Genomic DNA, 21,121 nt, shown 5'->3' with positions numbered 1-21,121 from the left:
TGTGTGCACATGTTCAGTTTTGCTTCCCCTGTCTCATCAGTTAGATTATGTCCATCCATCTTCCGCAGGTGTTTTCCCTCTGCCCTGATTCCCTCTTGCGCATATATGGTCTTTCTCTCTCTTCATCCAGTGTCACGATCTCGTTCTTGCTGCATATTTTGCCTGTTTGGATCTCTGAGTGCCTGCCAGTTAAATTATTCAAATTTAACTTATAACTTATAATATAAATATGTTATAATATAATACAAATGTAACTTAAATTAATTATTCAAATAAAACTGATTCTGAGTCCAGTTCAGCCTTTGACTCCCTCATATTGGGTCCACAACTCTTCCTGCTAAACACAGCATAAGATGACAAGTTTGCACTGAAATGTGTGTCTTCACTATAAAGTATTGTTTTTATCTTCTGCAGTAGAAGATTAAAACAATCGTCTATATGTATCAGAAAACACCAACTTTTATGTATGTATTCAAATAATTCTGACATTGCTTGAAATAGTTATGTGGATCTCTTTTTCGCTGCTTCCAGCTTCAGTTTAAAACTGGCTTCATCACAAAATGTAGAGTAACTGTTTGATTAAATAAAAAAGCAGAAGAATAACGAACCCATTGCTGCTCTAATCCAAGCATAAGATGAAGGTTAAATAACTACAAGTTTCACTGAAGGCAGCATCAGGCGGTCTTTGTGTCAGATGACCAACCACAACCTCACCTCTGGTTCTCTGAAAACTATTTAGAGTTCTTTCAAATTAGTCACAGAAAGAGAGTCTGTTGGTCTGCAGCAAGACATCATGGAGGTCAGAGCTCTCTGCATCAGACTGTGTGAGTACTGTCTCCATTTATGCATTAAAGCTAAACTATAAAGACTTTGGTAATGTGAAAATGTTGTAAATTTAAAGCTATCATACTGAGGACCCTTTTGGTGGCACATTAGAGATGTAACAAATACCATTTTTAGCTGCTAGATTCAACAAGTTTTAAAAGTGAATATACTGATTTTTATCTGTGTTTTTGGCTTATCAGTGATGATCATTGCAGTCCTGCTCTGCTCACATTCTCAGAAAGCTGGTGAGTATAATCTGTTTCTCATTGGTATGACCATTAATTTTATTTTTTAGTTCGAAGCAGTAGGCAGTTTAAAAGAAGTAAAAAAGGATGTGCCAGTTTAGCTCTGAGTACAGTGTCACAGGCTGGCGTCCAACTTTTGGCCCTGTACTGCATCTCTTGTCGTTCTTCCCCCTAATTCTGGGTTTAATCACTGGGAAAGTTCTCATAGCCAATTACCCAGTTATGATGAGGATTTTATTTACTGTTATGCTTTCCATTTTGTTTTATTGTAAGAGTAACTCCAGAAGTTTTTGAATTAATCAGTAAACTGTCTCTTTTTCTTCATCTAGATGCAGTTTCTCTTCATATTTATCCAAACAGATTGCAGTTCTTTGAATATGATGCAGTGACATTTTACTGTGAAGGAGTCGATTATTGTGAAGTTATGCATAAAGTCAAAGGGAAAATAAAAACATGTCCCAAAACTAACAAGAGAACACCGACAGGATCATCCTGCACCATCACAAATGTTTATCGTGATGACAGTGGGGAGTACTGGCAAGAGACTAAAGGAGTGATCAGAAGCAACAGTATCAACATCTCTGTCACTGGTATGTTTGCAGTGAGACAATATTTTGTGATTCATTTTAATTACATGTAATATCAACTAAATATCAGACTCATGTTACTTAGCTGGTTCTGTGATCCTGGAGATCCCTGCTGTTCCTGTGATGGAGGGAGAAACTGTGACCTTGGGCTGCAGAAACAAGACAACTTCCTTCAACTTCACAACTGATTTCTATAAAGATGGACTCCACATCAGCACCAACTCCACACAAAACATGACCATCCACAGAGTTTCAAAGTCTGATGAAGGATATTACAAGTGCAGCATCTCAGGAGCTGGAGAATCACCAGAGACCTGGCTCAGTACCACAGGTGAGACAATGAAGAGGTATTTTTTTCTCCCTTTTAATGCCAGTCGTATTACAACTGTAATATGTGAGCAATGTGTCAGCTATAAAGAAACTTTCTATTCTGTCAGACAAAATCAGCAGAAATTGTAGTCTAACTCTATTCTCATCACTCCTGTCTCCTGCTTTGTGTGATTAAAAACTGTTTCATTACTAAATAATTCACTATATTTTTGTCACACGAGTGACATGGTTTCTTCCCTAGTTAAGCCTTTAACAGTTTGGCAGTCTATGGGGATTAACTAACTTTCCCCTCTAGTGGACATTGGAGGAACTGCATCTCTGGCAACTTCTCAGCCCTTGAATTTAATTAAATGTAGATCCAAGATAAATAACCAAGGTGACCACATATAGTTAATTAATTTCTATCATCTCTCCAGTCAATCACTTGAAAACTCATCACACAGACACTGAGATAAACCCCTTCTCATATCTACCTCGTCTTACGGACCGTGTTCACCATGGTGATGGTGGCTCTGCTGCTGGTGGTGGTGGGACTTCTTAATTCTGGGAAATTCAGAGCCGCAAAAACTAACTCAAGTTCAGTCCCATGTAAATGTAAATGTCATGTTACTGCAAGCAGTGAATGATTACAAGTAGCACAAATAGACAATAGAAAGCTGTACCTCATTACTTTACTTTACCTCACGCTCTATTTGATGCATCATGTGCTGTGACTGCTTAGACACAGAGTGGTTAGGACTGTTTTTTATAGGTGTTTTTTTCTTTTTTTGGCAGTGGTCAATAATGTCTCTGCAAGACATGCACAATTATGTGCATGTGATGTGTCTCTGCATCAAACTTTAATTTTCATTATCAAACTAAAATGTAGAGATTGTTACATTTATTGTTGTTAAAATGCTGTGATGTTTTAAATGTTGGTGACACCTCAGAGCCAGACCATGTGAAGTCGAGGTCGTGTGGGTAGTGCCGCACTCCCTATGTTAAAAAAAAGACAACACAGTACGTTTTGCAAAAGGCAAAATACAAAAAAACAACACAAAAAGGAAAACAATTACACTTTAAAAATGTCATTATTGAGGAAATGCATGAGAAGTAATAAGTATTCATTATCCAATTTATATTGATGCACAGACTCATACCTCTCACTGATGAATGTAGTTATAGACATTTTGAACACTGATCAATTTCCCAATTGCCCCTCATGAAGAAATTATTACCATTTAAGCAACATTTGAGGTATTATAACCATGTACCTGGATGATGGTGATACGTTGGCCTAATATGAACCTCTGTAATATTTTGGTGTCTGTAATTGAGCTATTTGTATATATTAGAGCTATATTTTGTAAACTTTATAATGTATTGCAATATTTAATTAGTTCACTATGTTACTGTTAATGTCTTGGAGCAACTGTAAACCACATAGGGATAATTAAAATATTATAATTCTGGTTCTATTTTATTGCCAGCCATTCACACAAACACTGTTTTTGTATCTAACATTCATACTCTGATGAACACAGACCAAGTCAAGCATTAGTATCTTTCCCAAGGATGAAGTCACCTCACTGACTGCTACATAGAGATTGGAATAAAGAAGAGTTGTACATTTCCTTGTTTACTTACTGATTCCATTTATCAGTTCAAGTTGCACAATCAGCTGATTTTAGTTCATATCCCAGAGAGAAAAATAATAGCACTTTTTACTACTATTATATGTATTATTACTTTTTTATTGCAAAAAGGGCAAGAGCGTAATGGTGAAGTGGCAACTGGACAAAAAACTGCATTATGCAGTATGTTAACACATCTTGGTTCTTTGCAACAATCTATAAAGGCAGCATGCTAATGCTAAGCTAGCCAAGAAACAAAAGTGATACTAAAGCTGAGTGAATGCCTACCCCAGTCCAGCAGCCAGACTGTGAACTTAACTCATTCACTGCCATTGACGTCTATAGACGTCAATTGAAAGGCTTACATTGACTGCCATGAAAATGGCTGGCAGTGAATGAGTTAAGCAAGTAAAAAATGGATGGGCAGCCAGGCTCCAGTTTCCATTTCCACCTGTTCTTGGTTCTGAAACCGAATGATTGTGGTGATCACATTGTGCTGGTTTTCATCTTTGCTTTGTACTACCGGCTTTGTGTTCATAACTAAATACCAAAGACAAATATCATATCTGTGTCCTCATTAGGATAGGGATTTGTGTCGTAGCCTATAAGTTTATATTGTTAAATAGTAATTATGAGATGGTGTGTTTCAGGTTATTTTACAGACAAATGCAAAAGCAATTTAACAAGTTGTATACTGAGTTACATTCTCCTGGAAGTTAGATATTCACTAATGCACCACATTGCTTTTAAGAAAAGTGTTTTAAATGTGTAATATTACATTTTTTTGAGTAATAGCTCCAACACTGATCGCAAAAAAGATGTGAAATGCCTCCAACATACACAGCCATCTAACCATACAGCAGGTAATTCATTTGCAAATGTAATGTCTTCCACATGCTGCTTAGTGATGGTGGTGACTGTCAAAGTGGAGCCAATGAGAATCGATAAGAACATGGATAAGTGATATTGATAATGGAATTGGATCTGCAAAACTTTAGCAGTGGCTGCCTTGCTATAGACCATAGTTGCCAACAATAATGTGCAATGATTAATACAAATACAGTATATAACTCTAGGTGAAACACTTTAATATGCTGATGTGCTGAATAATGATAAAAAAAAATAAAAAGCTAAAAAAATTATTGATATATTTGCAGCTGGTCCTAAAGATGATTTCTTATATGCACATCTGGTTATTATTCTTCATCATAGTCAAAATTGTACTCAGGGTCAACAAGCATGTAGTGTTTTTCTGCCTGACGAAAGTGAATGCTGCAATGTTCATGATTTACTGCAGGTGGCAGAGATGGATTGAAATGAACACATGCTGCCATCAATGCAAAGGGACCCACTGCAGGGCTCTAGACTAACTTTTTGCCATGGGCGTACCGGTACGCCTAACTTTAAAAAGTTAGGCGTACCGGCACAAAAGTTAGGCGCACAAAATTTTTTATAATAACTGATATAATATAATGTGTTTTTCTGGATACACTGTGCTTTTTCAGCATTCAAAGATTGATGACACCGTGTCAGAGCACTGGCTATGAATTTCAGAAGGATCAGGCTTTAACTTAACAGAAAAGTTAGCAATAGTTCTTTTCCTATTACAGCTACATCCACTTCTGTCGTGCCTAGGCTGCTCATAGGGCTGGGTATCATCACTGATTTCTATAATCCATTCGATTCTGGTTTTCAAAGTCCCGATTTGATTCAACTTAGCCTCAGACAGTCAGAAATATTATAATTCTGATCATTTATCAGTACTGACTTCATCAGAATTGTGAACATCACAGCAGATGCCTTTGTGTGAAAGTAACTGAGAATAAAACACCAAAAAACATAAAGGAGATTTTCCTGGTCTGGCTTTTTATAGCAGATAACCTTAAAAATATTCTACAATGTTCTGCATATAAAGTTTAAATTTCTTCAGTATTGAACAACAGAAAAAATAGGCTTTCTTGTCCGAGGTCATTTAAGTGAAAAAAAGAAAAGAAAAAGACAGCAGCCACAGCGCTGTAAACAACGGTAGACTGGTGGGTAATAAGCGAATGAATAATACAGAAAACGGAGATTGGAGACGGGAAACTGTTCTTGAAGTACAGAGAGAGAGAGAGAGAGAGAGAGCTAGCTGTGCATGAAGTGTGATTTTAATAGTCGTGGAAGCAAAACAGCAAAATTCATGACGACATTGATCAAATGTGAAGCGCAGTTTGCTGCTTGTTTTGCTGCTGGCTCAGTGAATTTTGGTTGGAGAGACAAAACCTGCAGCTCAGAATCAGCGCAACAAGACGTAATCACAGCGCGGACCGGACGCATCAGAACCGCTAAGCTCCGACAGCGTGTCCGTCTGCGGGCCGTCGGGTGAGAAAGCCGAGAAAGACAAAGCTGATTCTCACGGTCCGCTCTGTGTTTACGTCTTTGTGTGGAGTCCATGTACCTGCTCTCATCTGCTGTTTGGTTGTTGTTGAAATGGTTTTGTGAGCTTTAATCTGAGAATCTGGCGTTTCTGGCAAAACACAGTTATATTTAAAAGTCGATTCAGGATTTAATGAATTGATATCGCTTTATTCAAGCTACTCACCTCCCACTTCCACCTGCACTTTCAACTGGACCACGGCCAGTCAGAGCGGTCCCGCCCCTGACTATCTCTGATTGGTTGAGTCCACAATAGGGGCATAATGTGTGTCTGTTGTTGACCACAGGGAAGGTTGCAGATTTTTTTTTTTTTTTTTTTTGCTAGCCGAACATTTGGTCGCACAGGTTCAACCAAAAAGTTTTTTGAGTCGCACCACTGAAAAATTTGGTCGCATTTGCTACCAAATTTTTTATGGCCCTCCTTGTCCTCCAGGTGCAGATCTGCCTTTGTCTATCAAGTGTATTTTCATTCCTGCTCTAAAGTGGGTGTGTCCATTCACCTTCCAGCTGACACAGCTGTCCTGAGACCTGTACAAGAGGAGTTTGACTTATCCGTGTAACTTCTGTATATTTTTATATATTTTATTTTATTATTTTTTACTATTTAATTTGTAAAAATGTGTATACACACACACACACACACACACACACACACACACACACACACACACACACACACACACACACGTAGAAAAACATTTAGTATACACATCCAGAAATGCATACACTATTATATATTGTACATATATTTATTAGTTTCAGGTTGGCCATTCTTGTATTTTGCTCGTTTGTGTTGTTGTGTTTTGCACATCTCTGTTGCTTGTGGGGCTCGCACACAAGAATTTCACTCGCATGTGCTGTGCCAGTGTGCCTGCACATGTGATGTGACAATAAAAGTGATTTGATTTTGATTTGATTTGATTTCAGGGTTCTCCTCGAGCGTTTCTGTGTTACAAAGATGGTTCAGTTTTTACTGGTGTAAATCACTTCAGGAACTTAAAACTGCATTTTTTGTTTGTGTATTAATTTTGTGATTTAGAAAAATATAATACTAGCCTATAGTATACTTGATTCTAATCTGTTGCATGGTCTCTTTTACTTTAGTGCTATTTTAGCTACTAGAACATAGAACACACAGCAAGTGTACCTGTTCTATCTACAAAATTAATGTTGCTTTGATCTGCAACAAACTTAAGCAATTTCCACCTCACCATCCGATTATGTCTGTGATGCTTCTTGTGTGGAAGAAAACTGCCTTTGTGATTGATCAGATGCTGCCAACACCACCACTGTCATGTGTTTCCACATCCCAGATCTGCTGCCTGAGCAAGTTAATATCACGGTAAATCATGTAATAGATATGCTGTTCCACTGTGTGGTTGTCACACTTTGTAAGGAAGCTTCAGTACCAGCAACGGACAATATTTTATTTCAAGCCAACATTTAAAGAGACACTACTAACACATTTACATCTAGGTTAATAATATTCTGGCATTGAATGGCTGAAATGTAATTCTTACCATCCTTAGTAAGTAACGACTTGTTGGTTTTAAACATATTATCTCCTCCTGCTGGTACTGTAACTTCATATCCATTTCACACTTAGGAGAGGCAAAGTGTGACGTCCACCTGAGCCAGATACTTCAGGAATCAGCCTGCTTAATATGCATCTGCCATTCTACTGGAGAGCTGAGAGAGTTTTAGAGTTCTGAGCCTTCTGAGAGACTAGAGATTTATCTGTGAAAGTAATTAGACAGTGATTTAGATTTAGACCTGATAAAGAAACTTTTGATTAGCTTACCTGAGAGTTGAGTTCTGGGAATCTAGTTACTCTGCCTTCCCTGTAAAATACTCCAGACGTCATGGAGGTCAGAGCCCTCTGCATCAAACTCACGGAGTACTTTCTTCTTTCCCAGATTAAAACTAAAATATAAGGAATCTGTTTAAGTTAGTAAAGTTTTTAAATTACTGTGTTGTTTTAAAAGTTTTATGTCGAGGAATCATAACAAATGCACAATGCTAAATAACAAATACATTTATCAGTAGCTTTAAAGTTTAGCACTTTTTTGTCTTTTCAGTGATGAGTGTGATGATCCTGTTGTGCACACGATCAGAGTTGGTAAGTACTGGCTAGTTAAACTGCTTGAACATCATTTCATGCAATTTGAGATTTATTATTTTACCCTGTGATTTCATTTAGTTTGCTTTCCCATTTTAGTTATTAAAAAAAATACAAAAAATAAAGTGAATCTTTATTTTGACTCAGATGCAGTTTTTGTGTTTTTCAAAACAGATCACAGTTCCTTGATTATGAGCCAATAACTTACTGTGATCCTCTTAACATACACAGGTACACCGTACAACTGGTGAACACAAATGTCCAATGCATTATATTTCAACATTAAAACATATGACAATATAAAATTCCGAAAATATAAACAAACACACCAGTGGACAAACTGGTGTATTTGGAAACTTATTATTTCTTCCTTAGCTTGATAATCACACGGCTAGACAGCCACCATGAGCAGCTTCTCTGACCTTGATTGATTGATTGAATCTTTATTTTGAACATGTTGAAAAAGTATTAAAAAAATAGAATTAAAAGAGACAAATGAACAAAGCAAACAAAAGGAAAACGAGCAACCACAACTCCAAATAACGTCCATGTTCAAAAAGGAGCAGGAAGAAGCATAAGCTTATTTAATCCCACCCCTTTTCCACTATCTAGTATCAATAGACTACAGAAATACCTCCTTGCAATTACATTATATGTTATGTGTAATTTTTTTTTAATATATACACATATATGTTTCTATCTATCCATACATACATATATACACACATACGCACATATACACATTTTCAATAACCCCATTAACACCTCAAGGATACAAAACCTACATATATATATATATATATATATATATATATATATATATATATATATATATATATATATATATATATATATCCATACCAACATACCCGTGCATGCGCACACACATGAAAATATTAGACAAGAACACCCTATCAAATCTCTACCTTTTCCCTGTACCCTGTAAAAACCATATCCTTAAACCGCTTTTTAAACTGCGCCATGCTTGGACATTGCTTCATATCTTTACTTAGTCTGTTCCACAGCTTCACTCCACACACAGAGATGCAAAAACTTTTTAATGTTGTACGGATACGAGGATGTTTTAAATTTAATTCCCCCCTCAAATTGTATCCCCGTTCCCTTTTAGAAAACATTTTTAGAATATTGTCAGGAAGCATGTTATTTATTGCTTTATATATAATTTGTGCTGTGAGAAAATGAACCAGATCTGTGAATTTTAGAATTTTTGATTTTAAGAATAGTGGATTTGTATGATCTCTGTAACCTTTTTTCTAAATAGAAGTGACTTCTGCCCTTACCTTAAACTTACTTAAATCAATTATTTTGCATGTGTCAAATTAACAGTATACTAATCCTGTATACAAATAGGAACATTTTAAACATGTTTAACATAAAAATAAAAACATAAAATAAAATGCATTAATGGCATTAGCATTACAAGAGCTCTGCCTGGTGGTGAAACACTAGCATTTCAACAGCTGTTACATCCTTGATCTATTGTTTTCAGTCACTACACAAAGCTCATAACCTTAGATAAGTGTGGAGCTTTAGATTAGACTGGTTAATGTAATAACAATGTAGTAACCCAATTAAATACAGTTGTTCCAATTTAAAAGCAGTGCAGCTGGATTTGATGTGCTTGTGTATAATTTATTGTAGTTCATGTGTATTTAATCATCTGCTTTCAGTTTCATTTGCTTTGTCCTTGTACACATATATGAATGCTTTTACAAGAAAAAAGCTCCTGCAGCTTTCAAATGCACCTAGTGTGGTCAACCACTACTCGGAAGGTGTCATATTGCTTTCTCAAAACAGAAGAACCAAGTTTGTGGTCAGCAATGAAGTAAACCTGTTTGAGACTGAACATGTCTTTGGCTGAATTGTGGTCTAGTACCCAGACATAATAAGTGATGTTTTGTTTCATGCTGCAGCAGAAGCTATTTAATAAAGCCAAAGAAAATTAAGTGCCTTTTACCATTTGTTTGGTCAAAAATGTGTGAAAGCAAAAGTCAAACGCTCAGCGAGTTTTGGTGACATAATGATAATGAATAACAGGATATGGTTTAGCTGTTGTGATGAGGTGCTCATTCAACATGCATAGATGCTCTCTGTCGGGGACCAAGTAGTAAAGCAGTATAGAGCACACAGGTGTTTAGTTCAAAAATAAAGTTTGTATTTACCCAGAAATGTGAAAAAATGATTAACAAATCCAAAGCTTGGACTGACAAATAAAAAGGTAAATCAACTCAATAAACTAAACTCAAAATAATAACAAACAAATCTCAAACATACATAAGCCAAACTGACCTCTTGCATTGACATATCAGGGAACTTTATTACTGGTTTAGCTAAAATATATAACACATGAAGAGAAGACAAAATGGCTGCCACATAACCAACCAACACAAAACAATGAAATAAACTCTAAACACCTTCCAGGCAATGAAGCATGTGGTTCAGTCCATTGAGACTCTCAGGAGAACTTCAGATGCCCCAGCCCTTTACCAGTAAGAAAAAGCCAAACCACCAGGTATGTCTAACAAAATAAAATTGGTATTAATACAACATAAAATATAATTTAACCTTGCAGCATTGATATGTGTGCACTTCATATAAACATTGCAAGGTGTGATGGAGAAATGAGCTAATTTAATAATGAAATAATATATTGGACGAGTAGTGACACGAACTACTGGTGTGAGTCTTACCATGTGTGGCTTACCATCACACTCTCTCAAACATTTTCTGAGTATACCTGAATGGAAGTGTGACTTACATTCATGTAAACCTGAACTATGTGTGAATAACGGAATTGCAATTATTTATCTATAGCGATATTAACTATCCTGTGACGAAAAATAGCTTCAATGACTTTGGTAATTCCTTGAGTGGGCTGAGTACCCCTGGAAGATGTTTCAAATGTTCACTACTTCTGTGACATATCTCAGCACAGTTCACCCAACTGTGCACAGGAAACATGAACCAGTCTACAAGCTGCATCAAACACAGCATTAGTCTGAATGGGTTTTTTGTTCCGCCCACTGACAGTGAACTGAAACAGTGAGGGTTGACTTAACACAAAAGCAACTGAGCTTCTTTGGAAACTGTAAAACTATATTGTTTCATTGCCTAAAGTCATAAAAATATTCAATTTATATTAAAATTGGTTTAGTAGATGCCCTCTGAAAATATGTCAGTCTTCAGTCTGCGGCAAGGAGACATGGAGATCAGAGCTCTCTGCATCATACTGTGTGAGTACTTTCTCTTTTTTCTACATTACTATAAATGCTAAGTTAATAATTCTGTAAAAAAATATGACTTTGTTTTTGTTTCTTTTTACTTTAAGACAAAAGCATTTTTGTGACAATGAATTTATTAGTAGCTGTAGGATTCAACATGTATCTTAGTAAATCTTTATCTCTCTTCAGTGATGACCATCATGACTCTAATGGGTGTACAGGGTCAGAAAGTTGGTGAGTACCAGCTGTTTGCTCATCTATGTGAAAAATATTTAAGATTTCAGAGGAGACAGCAATTTAGTCAAAAAAGTAGGAAGCAGCACAACTTGTTCTTTTGTGAACCTCTTCTGCTCTCTGTTCTTGGTTCATCATCACAGGAATTGCAGGTTTTTTAATTTACTCTTTTTATTCTTTCTTTACTTAAATCTAGCACATGTAAAATTATAATATTATTATGTTATGCCATGTTAGACCCCTAATTAAAAATTGTGAATTATTATGTAGTTTAAGTTTGCATTATTCTCCTGAATTGGAAGAAGGTGATAACTATTGCATTAGTTAAACTGATTTGCATTACATTAGACTGCTGATTTATTGTGGATGAATGATATTGTTTTATGATGTTATAAGAAATACTGTTTGCAGAAAGTCATCGCCTTATTTGTCTGATTAGAAGAGAACAGAATATGCTGGAGTTTTCTGCCCCATCTCAGCAGGAGCAGATAAACAGGGAGCCAAGGTCGTAGCTTAGGCGCCGTGTGAGAGAAAAGCATGTGAATGTTTAGGCTTTTATGATAAGGTGGAGGCACCAGAGGCTATAAGAGTTTGATCAATGCTCCACCATTTTGAGAACTGAGGCTGTCTGCATACAGTGTCCATCTCCCACGCGTGTGACTATTAAAATCATTGTTTGACTTAACCCGGCCGGACCAGTGTTGTTATTGTGGTTTTTTCTCGTCTCCATCCCCAATTTTGAACTCGTAACACACACCAGTTTCAGTAGTAAAACTTTAAACTAAAGTTTTCCTTTTTCTTTGTTTCAGATGCAGTTTCTCTTCATATTTATCCAAACAGATTGCAGTTCTTTGAATATGATGCAGTGACATTTTACTGTGAAGGAGTCGATTATTGTGAAGTTATGCATAAATTCAAAGGGAAAATAAAATCATGTAACAAAACAAATGAGAGAACACCAACAGGATCATCCTGCAAGATTAAAACTACTTATACAGACGACAGTGGAGAGTACTGGTATGAAACTGAAGGAGGGACGAGAAGCAACAGCATCAACATCTCTGTCACTGGTACTTTTGCAGAAATAATATTTAATGAATCATTTTAAGTTAATATAAAATAAATATTAAATACTTGTTGTTTCAGAGGGTTCTGTTATCCTGGAGAGTCCTGCTGTTCCTGTGTTAATGGAAGAAACTGTGACTCTGAGCTGCAGAAACAAAATTGCATCCTTCAACTTCAAAGCTGATTTCTACAAAGATGGACGTCACATCCATAGAAGCTCCACAGGAAACATGACCATCCAGAGAGTTTCCAAGTCAGATGTAGGGCTTTACAAGTGTCGCATCTCAGGAGTTGGAGAATCACCAGAGAGCTGGCTGAAAGTCACAGGTGAGACACTGAGCTATAGTATATACATAGATGCCATATGAATTACTGCCCATGTTCTTTTTAGTAGATGTAACACTGTCGGCTAGATTAAAAAAAATAACTGGGTCAAGTCAAAGTTCGAAAAACATGTTTAGTGTCATCTTCCGTCTGTATGGAATGTGACCTCATGTGGTTGGTCGACCAGTTGCTGCTAATAGGGACAGAATTGATAACTCAGAAGAAAATAGCAACACTAAAACAAAAACTCAGTTCAACTTCAACTTTCATTCCTGGCTGCAACAATGACTTTTACATTAAGAAACTGTCTATTTTCACTCTGTCTCTTTAGCAGTAATGGACTCTTCATTACTTGGCTAGCTGCACTGAAACAGAAAAGTACAGTTGTTAGCTGTAATGTTCGAAGCAAAGCATTTTTTTAAATGACTGTGTAGAGGACAGCCTGTTTGAGTCAGGTGGATCACACAGAACAGCATTTTTTGAAGTAAAACTTTAAACTAAAGTTTCCTTTTTCTTTGTTTCAGATGCAGTTTTTCTTCATATTGTTCCAAACAGATTGCAGTTCTTTAAATACGAAACAGTAACATTTCACTGTGAAGGAGTTGTTTATTGTGAAGTTGTGCATAAATTCAAAGGGAAAATAAAACCATGTAACATAACTAACGAGAGAACACCAACAGGATCATCCTGCAAGATTAAAACAGTTTATACAGACAACAGTGGAGAGTACTGGTATGAGACTGGGGGAGGGACAAGAAGCAACAGTATTAATATGTTTGTCACTGGTACGTTTGCAGAAAGAATATTTAATGAGTCATTTAATTTAAAATGTATATAAAATAAATAACAAATGCATGCTGTTTCAGATGGTTCTGTGATCCTGGAGAGTCCTGCTGTTCCTGTGTTAATGCAAGAAACTGTGACTCTGAGCTGCAGAAACAAAACAACTTCCTCCAACTTAGCTGCTGATTTCTACAAAAATGGACGTCTTATCCATAGAACCTCCACAGGAAGCATGACCATCCAGGAAGTTTCCAAGTCAGATGAAGGACTTTACAAGTGTCACATCTCAGGAGCTGGATTATCACCAGAGAGCTGGCTGAAAGTCACAGGTGAGACACAGATGTTTTAAGATAAGTATATGCCATACCGATTACTGCTGATGTTCTTTTTAGTAAAACTGTTATTTGTAGATTTAGATAACTAAACCTTCCCTGGCCATTTAGAACATTGTAGTGTAATTGGAAATAGTGATTTTAATGGATTTGGATGGTTTATTTTTTTTCCTGTTACTTCATATTTTGAGTATTTTTTTAACCATTGTTTACACTCTCAAAATGTAAATTCCACAACTAACCCAGAGAGTCGCCAAGAGGGGAGAGACTCCTTCTCTGCTGCACCACCATGGATTATTGCCACCATTTTACTGACTGCTCTGTTGGTGGGGATAGTGGGACTGTATTATTTTGGCGAAGGTTACTGGGACAGAGGTAAAGAAAATAACATAATTATAATTTATGCATAACTTTCAAAAGTGTATGTATGTATGTATGTCAAAGCAGCAGCAAATTGGGTTAATAATACTACATAATTAATCTTCTTTATAATTGTCTCAGGATGCATTCTTCTGTAAGAAAAGAAGAAACAGAATACAATCATAAATTATGAGATTTGACAACCGCATCCAGACAAAGTAATAAGAGGAAGTCAAAGAAAGACAGAATCTGAGATTTTGAGATGATGTTACTGTATACATATCGTTCCTCTCACTTTGACTGTCTTTCTCCATCAGATGAAGATATTTTATATTCTACAGCCATTTACTACACGTTAGGCCTGGGTAACACTCAACCCAAAGGTGAGACTACTTGTTATTATTGATGCCTTATGTGCTCCATTTTGATAATATGTGATGGGTAGTAAATATAAAAGACAAGTCGTGATAGGAGAGCTAATGTTTCATAACTAAAATGTTCATACTTTTTTTTGGAGCTACGAAAATAAGTTATTATTGGTGTGTAATGCGTACAAAAGCAAATGGTTGCCATTATGTTTTGACATTTTTTGTTTTCTGCCTTTTTGGGGGGAAGGTGGGTGGGGGGTCTATTTTTCCTGTATATCTTACAGGTTGCAGAAAGAGAGCTGACTGAAGACACAATCACATTTAATAGAGGAAAAAAAATTAGGTATCCCAAATTTTTCAGCAATGTTGGAGTTGTTATTTAAATAAGTATTCTATTACACATTACCTGTTACATTTCTTAACTAAGTAATTCAACACGTTATTTTATTACTCTCTGAAGAAATAAATGTGCCCAATACTTATTATGTAAGCTTCTCTTTACTCTGTAAAATTGCCAAAAAAAATGAAACACACAGTAAAATTTTGATGTCACATAATTAAATTTTTATGTAATAGATTTTAGTACAGCATTGTGTTACATAACTAAACACTGAAAAATCGAATGTGGTTATGCCAATGTGAATACTTTATAATGCATTATACCCAACACATATTGTTTTTGTAATTGATTAGTAAGTAATACATTGGCATCAGTTTTTGGTGTTCATGTCTGTAATTGTTATAAAGTTCAAATGCTAATAAAAACATTATCTCTGTTATTTCAAAGTTAAATGTAAAGCGCATTGTTCAATTAGTGCTGTCCTTCTTGCATGTGCACTTGCTCATAAACAATTCAAGTGCATGAATGTGGTCAACTGCTAATCTGAAAGTGTCGCCTCTCTTTTTTTTTTCAAAAACATATGCACCAGGTTTGTGGTCATCAGTGAAATACACATGCAAAGTTTGATACTGAGCATGTCTTTAACTGAAATGTGGTCTAGTATCTAGGACAAATAAGTGGTGTCTTATTTCATGCTGCAGCAACAGCTATAGCTCAGCAAAGCCACAGATAATGATCTGATGTTCTACATTGATTTGGTTAAACTGTGTCAGAGCAGAAGTCAAGAGCTGAGTTAGTGTTGGTGACTCTATGGTAACAAAGAAGATCATTTAATTTAGTTCTTGGGTTGCAGTGCTCAGCTCCTCTGGGTTTGGCCTCAGTGAGTACAGAATACAGTAGGTCGTATTTTGAGTGGCTAAATAAAGTCTAATAATATTACTACCTCCCTTCTCATTCTGTTCTCTGCAAAATAAGAAAGGTAATTTATTTTCAGAAGGTCAGAGTGGGTTATAATCATGAGGGTAGCTTTTTTTAATGGTTTTAAATGTAAGTACAAACCAAACTTCAACCATTTTCTAACACAGCGTGTTAGAAGCGTGAAGCATGAAGTGTCTTTACATGTAGAGTGAGGGGTAGTACATTGTGGTTTGCATGCACTCTTAAGGACAGACATTTTGTGTCTCTGGCTGCTTCTTTTTTATCCCTCACAGTGGGATTTGTTCTGTGGTTTGGTTTTCAACAAAAAGAAAGATCAAAGTGTGAGATGTTTGAGTTTCCATCTGAAGCAGAGGTTGCCACACTGCTTTCTGGTGTTGGCTTGCATTTGTACTTCTGATGTTTTAATTAATTCCAAAGCCTTGGCCTATTCTGAACAAAGCTACGCATCAGGCATTTGAATTGCGTCTCCTGGGCTTTACTCAGTTTCTATGTGATTTCTCTTTTTTTATCTGATTTAGTGCTCAGCTCAGATAAAATAATTTTTGTGGGTGATTTTTAATATCCATGTAGTTACTAAAAAAATATAGCCTCAAAGTGTCATGTAAAGGCTGCGTGCAGGCAGGAGTAGTGTAAGGAGGACCTACTGTGCAGACACTTGGAGGCAGAAAGTAAACTCAAACTTAGATTTATTGCTAGATGGCAAAAGAGAACCAGCTAAACGAAGAATACAAAAACTAAACTGAAAATACAAAAAACTAAGCACTATGGAACACACAGGAATAAGGTTAAGATCGCAACACAGGCAGAGGAAAACACAAGGCTTAACCCTTTAGAGCCAGTCAGAGCGGGTACACTCCGTTTTGCGTAACTATTTTTAAATCCAGGTAGCTCTGCAACCACGTAAGCTAGCGCAATAATTGTTTTTGCATATGAAACCGGAGGAGTTGTACTTACATCTTATGCCATCAGCTTGTCCTAGGTCACAGTTTCCTTCCACATAAAGCTTTGCAAAAACTGCATAAAAAGCGCTTGCAGGAACAAAAACATAATATTTCAGAAACACGCTTTGCCGATCCGATCAGCTGTTCATAACACTTCCTAGTTGGAATAGACGTCAGCGCGAACTTTTGCATGTCCGCCATTACCTGCCCGAAACCGGAAGTGACGCGCAGAAATGTAGTTTTTTTTTTTACCATCAGGGCCTCCGGGTACGGTGGCCCTGAAGTGCAAATCACACCAACAAATTGCTAAACACAACAACAAAATTAAGAGGCCCTGGGGTCTGTTCTTCGTACCTCGCTTACTACATCCAAGATCAAATCATCGCGCTAACGTTGAGCTCGCTATTACGGTTCTCCGAACACACCTGTTGTTGACGATTAGTATAGCTGGATGAAGTAATGTGAGATCACTGGGTGGCTTAACAGGAGCTACGCATCGATAGTAGAAACATTGATCGGCAACCCTTTGATTGGTCGGCGAAAATGTCGAAGGAGCGCGCTCAGTATTTTTCGGCAGCAGAGCAAGAACTCTTGATTGAGGGATTTCAGGAGTTTCAGGGTTTAATTAAAATGCAAGGGAACACTGCAAAGGCTGCAAAAGCAAGGAGAGAGGGCTGGCAGAAAGTTGCTGACAAATTAAACTCGTAAGTAATTTAATAATAATAATAATAGTAATGGATTGGATTTATATAGCGCTTTTCAAGGCACCCAAAGCGCTTTACAATGCCACTATTCATTCACTCTCACATTCACACACTGGTGGAGACAAGCTATGGTTGTAGCCACAGCTGCCCTGGGGCAGACTGACAGAAGCCAGGCTGCCATATCGCGCCATCAGCCCCTCTGGCCAACACCAGTAGGCGGTAGGGTAAATTTATTATATTATATTATATTATATTATATTATATTATATTATATTATATTATATTATATTACATTATATCCTCTTTCACATTAGAGCCACAACAGGACCCACTAGAACATGGGAACAAGTAAAAGTGATACATAGCAATACACGTAAAAGACACAATACAAGTTAAAAACAGTAAGAATTTAAAAACTAAAAGCCATAGAATTAAGACTTGTTAGATAAGGTGAACAAATGTGTCTTCAGCTTAGTTTTAAAAACCTCCACGGAGCATGCCTGCCTAACATCTTGAGGGAGGGTGTTCCACAGAAACGGGGCACGAAAAGAAAAAGCACGTTCTCCAATTGTCTTTTTTCTGGCTCTAGGAACCTTTAGAAGGCCAGAGTCCTGAGATCGGAGAGCACGGGATGGAACGTAAAGATGTAAAAGGTCGGAGACGTATGAAGGTGCCAGTCTGTTTAAAGCCTTGTAGGTGAGCAGCAGGACCTTAAAATCTGCTCGAACCTGACAAGGTAGCCAATGCAGAGATCTCAGAACAGGGCTAATGTGCTCAAATTTCCCAGTTCTTGTTAAAATGCGAGCAGCTGCATTTTGCACCATCTGTAGACCTCTAAAACTTTTATTTGGTAGCCCAGAAAGAAGAGCATTATAATAATCAATACGTGAGGACACAAATGCATGGACAAGAACCTCTGCAGTGTCGCTTGACAAAACTTGTCTGATTCTGGCTATGTTCCTCAAATGATAAAAGGCGGTCTTTGTTATCTCTTACATGAGACTCGAAAGAGAGCACCACGTCAAACCACACGCCCAAGTTGTTTACCTTGTCCCTACAATTTATGACACTGTCATAATTTCTCAAGATTAAATTTGGGACAAGTGCTGAAATTTGTGTGGCTCAATGACCATCAACTCTGTTTTATCAGTATTTAGGAGCAAGAAATTATCCGATAACCAGCCCTTAATTGCAGATAGACAAGATTCTAGTTTAGAGACTTCAGCACAATTTCCAATGGTTAAAGTTACATTAAAAGAACGTAAAAGAACACCAAGAGGCAGCAGGTACATAGAAAATAGCAATGGTCCAAGTACAGAGCCCTGAGGGACCCCATGCCTCACTGCACAGGTCTCAGAGAGATCATTTTTAAAACTAACAGTCTGAGACCTCCCAGACAAGTAAGATCTCAGCCACGATAAAACATTTCCTGTAATTCCAATAAAATGTTCAAGCCTATCTAATAAAATGCAGTGATCCACAGTGTCAAACGCAGCACTTAGATCCAGCAGTAATAAAACTGAAGTGCGATCGTTGTCTGCATTTACCAGCAGATCATTTACCACTTTTACTAAAGCTGTTTTACTAAAGTGATTTGGTCTAAAAGCAGACTGAAATGGTTCAAACAGATTGCTTGTTGACAAATGCTCAGTGAGCTGCTTAAAAACCACTTTTTCAAAGATTTTAGATAAAAAAGACAGATGTGAGATAGGTCTATAGTTTACGACCATATCAACATCCAGTCCAGGCTTTTTCAAAATTGGCACTACCACAGCTGATTTAAAACATTCAGGAAAGACTCTGGTCGTCAGTGAAGTATTTAAAAGAAACAGAATGTAGGGTCCTAATGCTGACCACAGTTCCTTTGTAGCCCAGGCAACAGATTGTACATCGAGCTGCTTTTACAACCTTAGTTAATCCATACAGGGAAATAACCTCGAAGTCAGAAAATAGTTTATCAGCACCAACAGGCAAAGCAGCCGAGTAGTCTAATGTAAAGCTTGAGGAGGGAGTAATCTGATTTCTAAGTGTTTCAGCCCTGTCTCTGAAAAACATAAGAAAGTCATGAGCTGTCAAATTAGAACAGCAGAGAGTTGACTTACTGTTGTAAGTTGGGACACTGTGTTGAAAAGGAGTTTTGAGTTATGTTTATGACTCATGATAAGATTTGAGAAATAATTTGCTTTCGCTGCCGACATCGCTGATTGAAAAGAAGACAGTGAGTCCTTCCAAGCCTGGAGAAATACTTCTAGTCTGGAAGATCTCCAGTAACGCTATGCTTTTTTACAATTTCTTCTCAAGTTCAAGAGTTACTCATTTAGCCAAGGCATAGGGTTCCTTTTTTGACATTTCGACTTCTTTACGGGAGCAACAGAGTCCAGTAGTTCAAGAAGTGTATTATTAAGGTTCACAGTCAAGGTGTCTACACATAACTCCTGGGTATAAATAGGGTCCAACACATCAGGTAGATGTAATTTAACTCCAAGCAATGCTTCGGGGCTAATATAACGAGATGATCTGAGGGGCAATCTTCCCCTCGCAGAAGCTGGAGATTTAGGGATTAAAATATCAAATAAAATTGCTGAGTGGTCTAACATAGGTAAAACACAATTTTCAGTCACTGATACATTCAGTCCGTAACCCCAGACAAGGTCCCTTACGTGTTGGCCCAGACACAAATTGTGTGACGTTTAAGGAATCAATTACATTTAAGAAATCTTTGACCAGGGGTTTATCCTCACAACACAGATGAATATTAAAGTCCCCCACTATAAGAATCCTTTCGTAGTGAGCGATAAAACATGTCAAGAAGTCTGAAAATTCCGAAATAAACAAGCCATTATATTTAGGTTGACGATAGATGACTATAATTAGAACCACAGGACAGCTTAAAGTCAGGAGTTGGGACTCAAATGAGGTAAAAACACCAGGACTTTGTATCTGTTTGCATTTAAAACAGTCTTTGATGATAGAGGCTACCCCGCCTCCCCTCCTAGACAACCTGGAGGAGCTGAAAAAGCTGGCATCGGAGGGGCAAAGTTCCAGCAAGGGTGCCACTTCACCAACACGCAGCCATGTCTCAGTTAGGAACATGATGTCCAGCTTATGAGTATCAAAAAAGTCCCGAAGAACACGAGTTTTATTTGATACAGATCTTGCATTTAAGAGAGCTAATTTAACTCCCTGTCCATCCGTGGTAGCAGGCAGTAATTGTAGGTTGTTTATATTTGCTCCACCTCCCCTCATATCCCGTCAGCATGGCGACCAATAAAGCAGCCTCGGGTGAATGTGCTCCGATGACGTAGGGTAAACAGGAAGAAGGCAGCGCTGTTTGAGGCCAAAATAAAGTCCTAAA

General features: G+C 37.2%; 1 protein-coding gene across 1 annotated transcript; it reads left to right on the top strand.

The window, feature by feature from the left end:
* The first annotated feature begins 1,000 nt into the window (after window positions 1-1,000).
* Window positions 1,001-20,853, top strand: LOC146579063 (high affinity immunoglobulin gamma Fc receptor I-like). Its single transcript, XM_085267895.1, has 9 exons — window positions 1,001-1,070; window positions 1,400-1,660; window positions 1,743-1,988; window positions 12,757-13,002; window positions 13,524-13,784; window positions 13,866-14,111; window positions 14,361-14,489; window positions 14,792-14,857; window positions 20,726-20,853. Exons 1-9 carry the CDS (start codon window positions 1,028-1,030, stop codon window positions 20,851-20,853), a joined length of 1,626 nt encoding a protein of 541 aa, XP_085124021.1. The 5' UTR covers window positions 1,001-1,027.
* Window positions 20,854-21,121: the final 268 nt, after the last annotated feature.

This window comes from Mchenga conophoros, linkage group LG3, assembly GCF_057382185.1.
Source record: "Mchenga conophoros isolate Kocher_MC1m ecotype Shallow Benthic linkage group LG3, M_conophoros_male_GT1.1, whole genome shotgun sequence".
Taxonomy (NCBI): Eukaryota; Metazoa; Chordata; class Actinopteri; order Cichliformes; family Cichlidae; genus Mchenga; species Mchenga conophoros.
The sequence above is the reverse complement of the archived record's forward strand: the minus strand, read 5'-3'. Positions and strand labels throughout refer to the sequence as shown.

Coding starts and splice junctions, on each gene's coding strand:
- LOC146579063 (XM_085267895.1), top strand. CDS start 1,028: ATGATCATTGCAGTCCTGCTCTGCTCACATTCTCAGAAAGCTG. Junction 13,785..13,865: donor TATTAATATGTTTGTCACTG/GTACGTTTGCAG, acceptor ATGCTGTTTCAG/ATGGTTCTGTGATCCTGGAG. Junction 14,858..20,725: donor GGGTAACACTCAACCCAAAG/GTGAGACTACTT, acceptor CATTTAAAACAG/TCTTTGATGATAGAGGCTAC.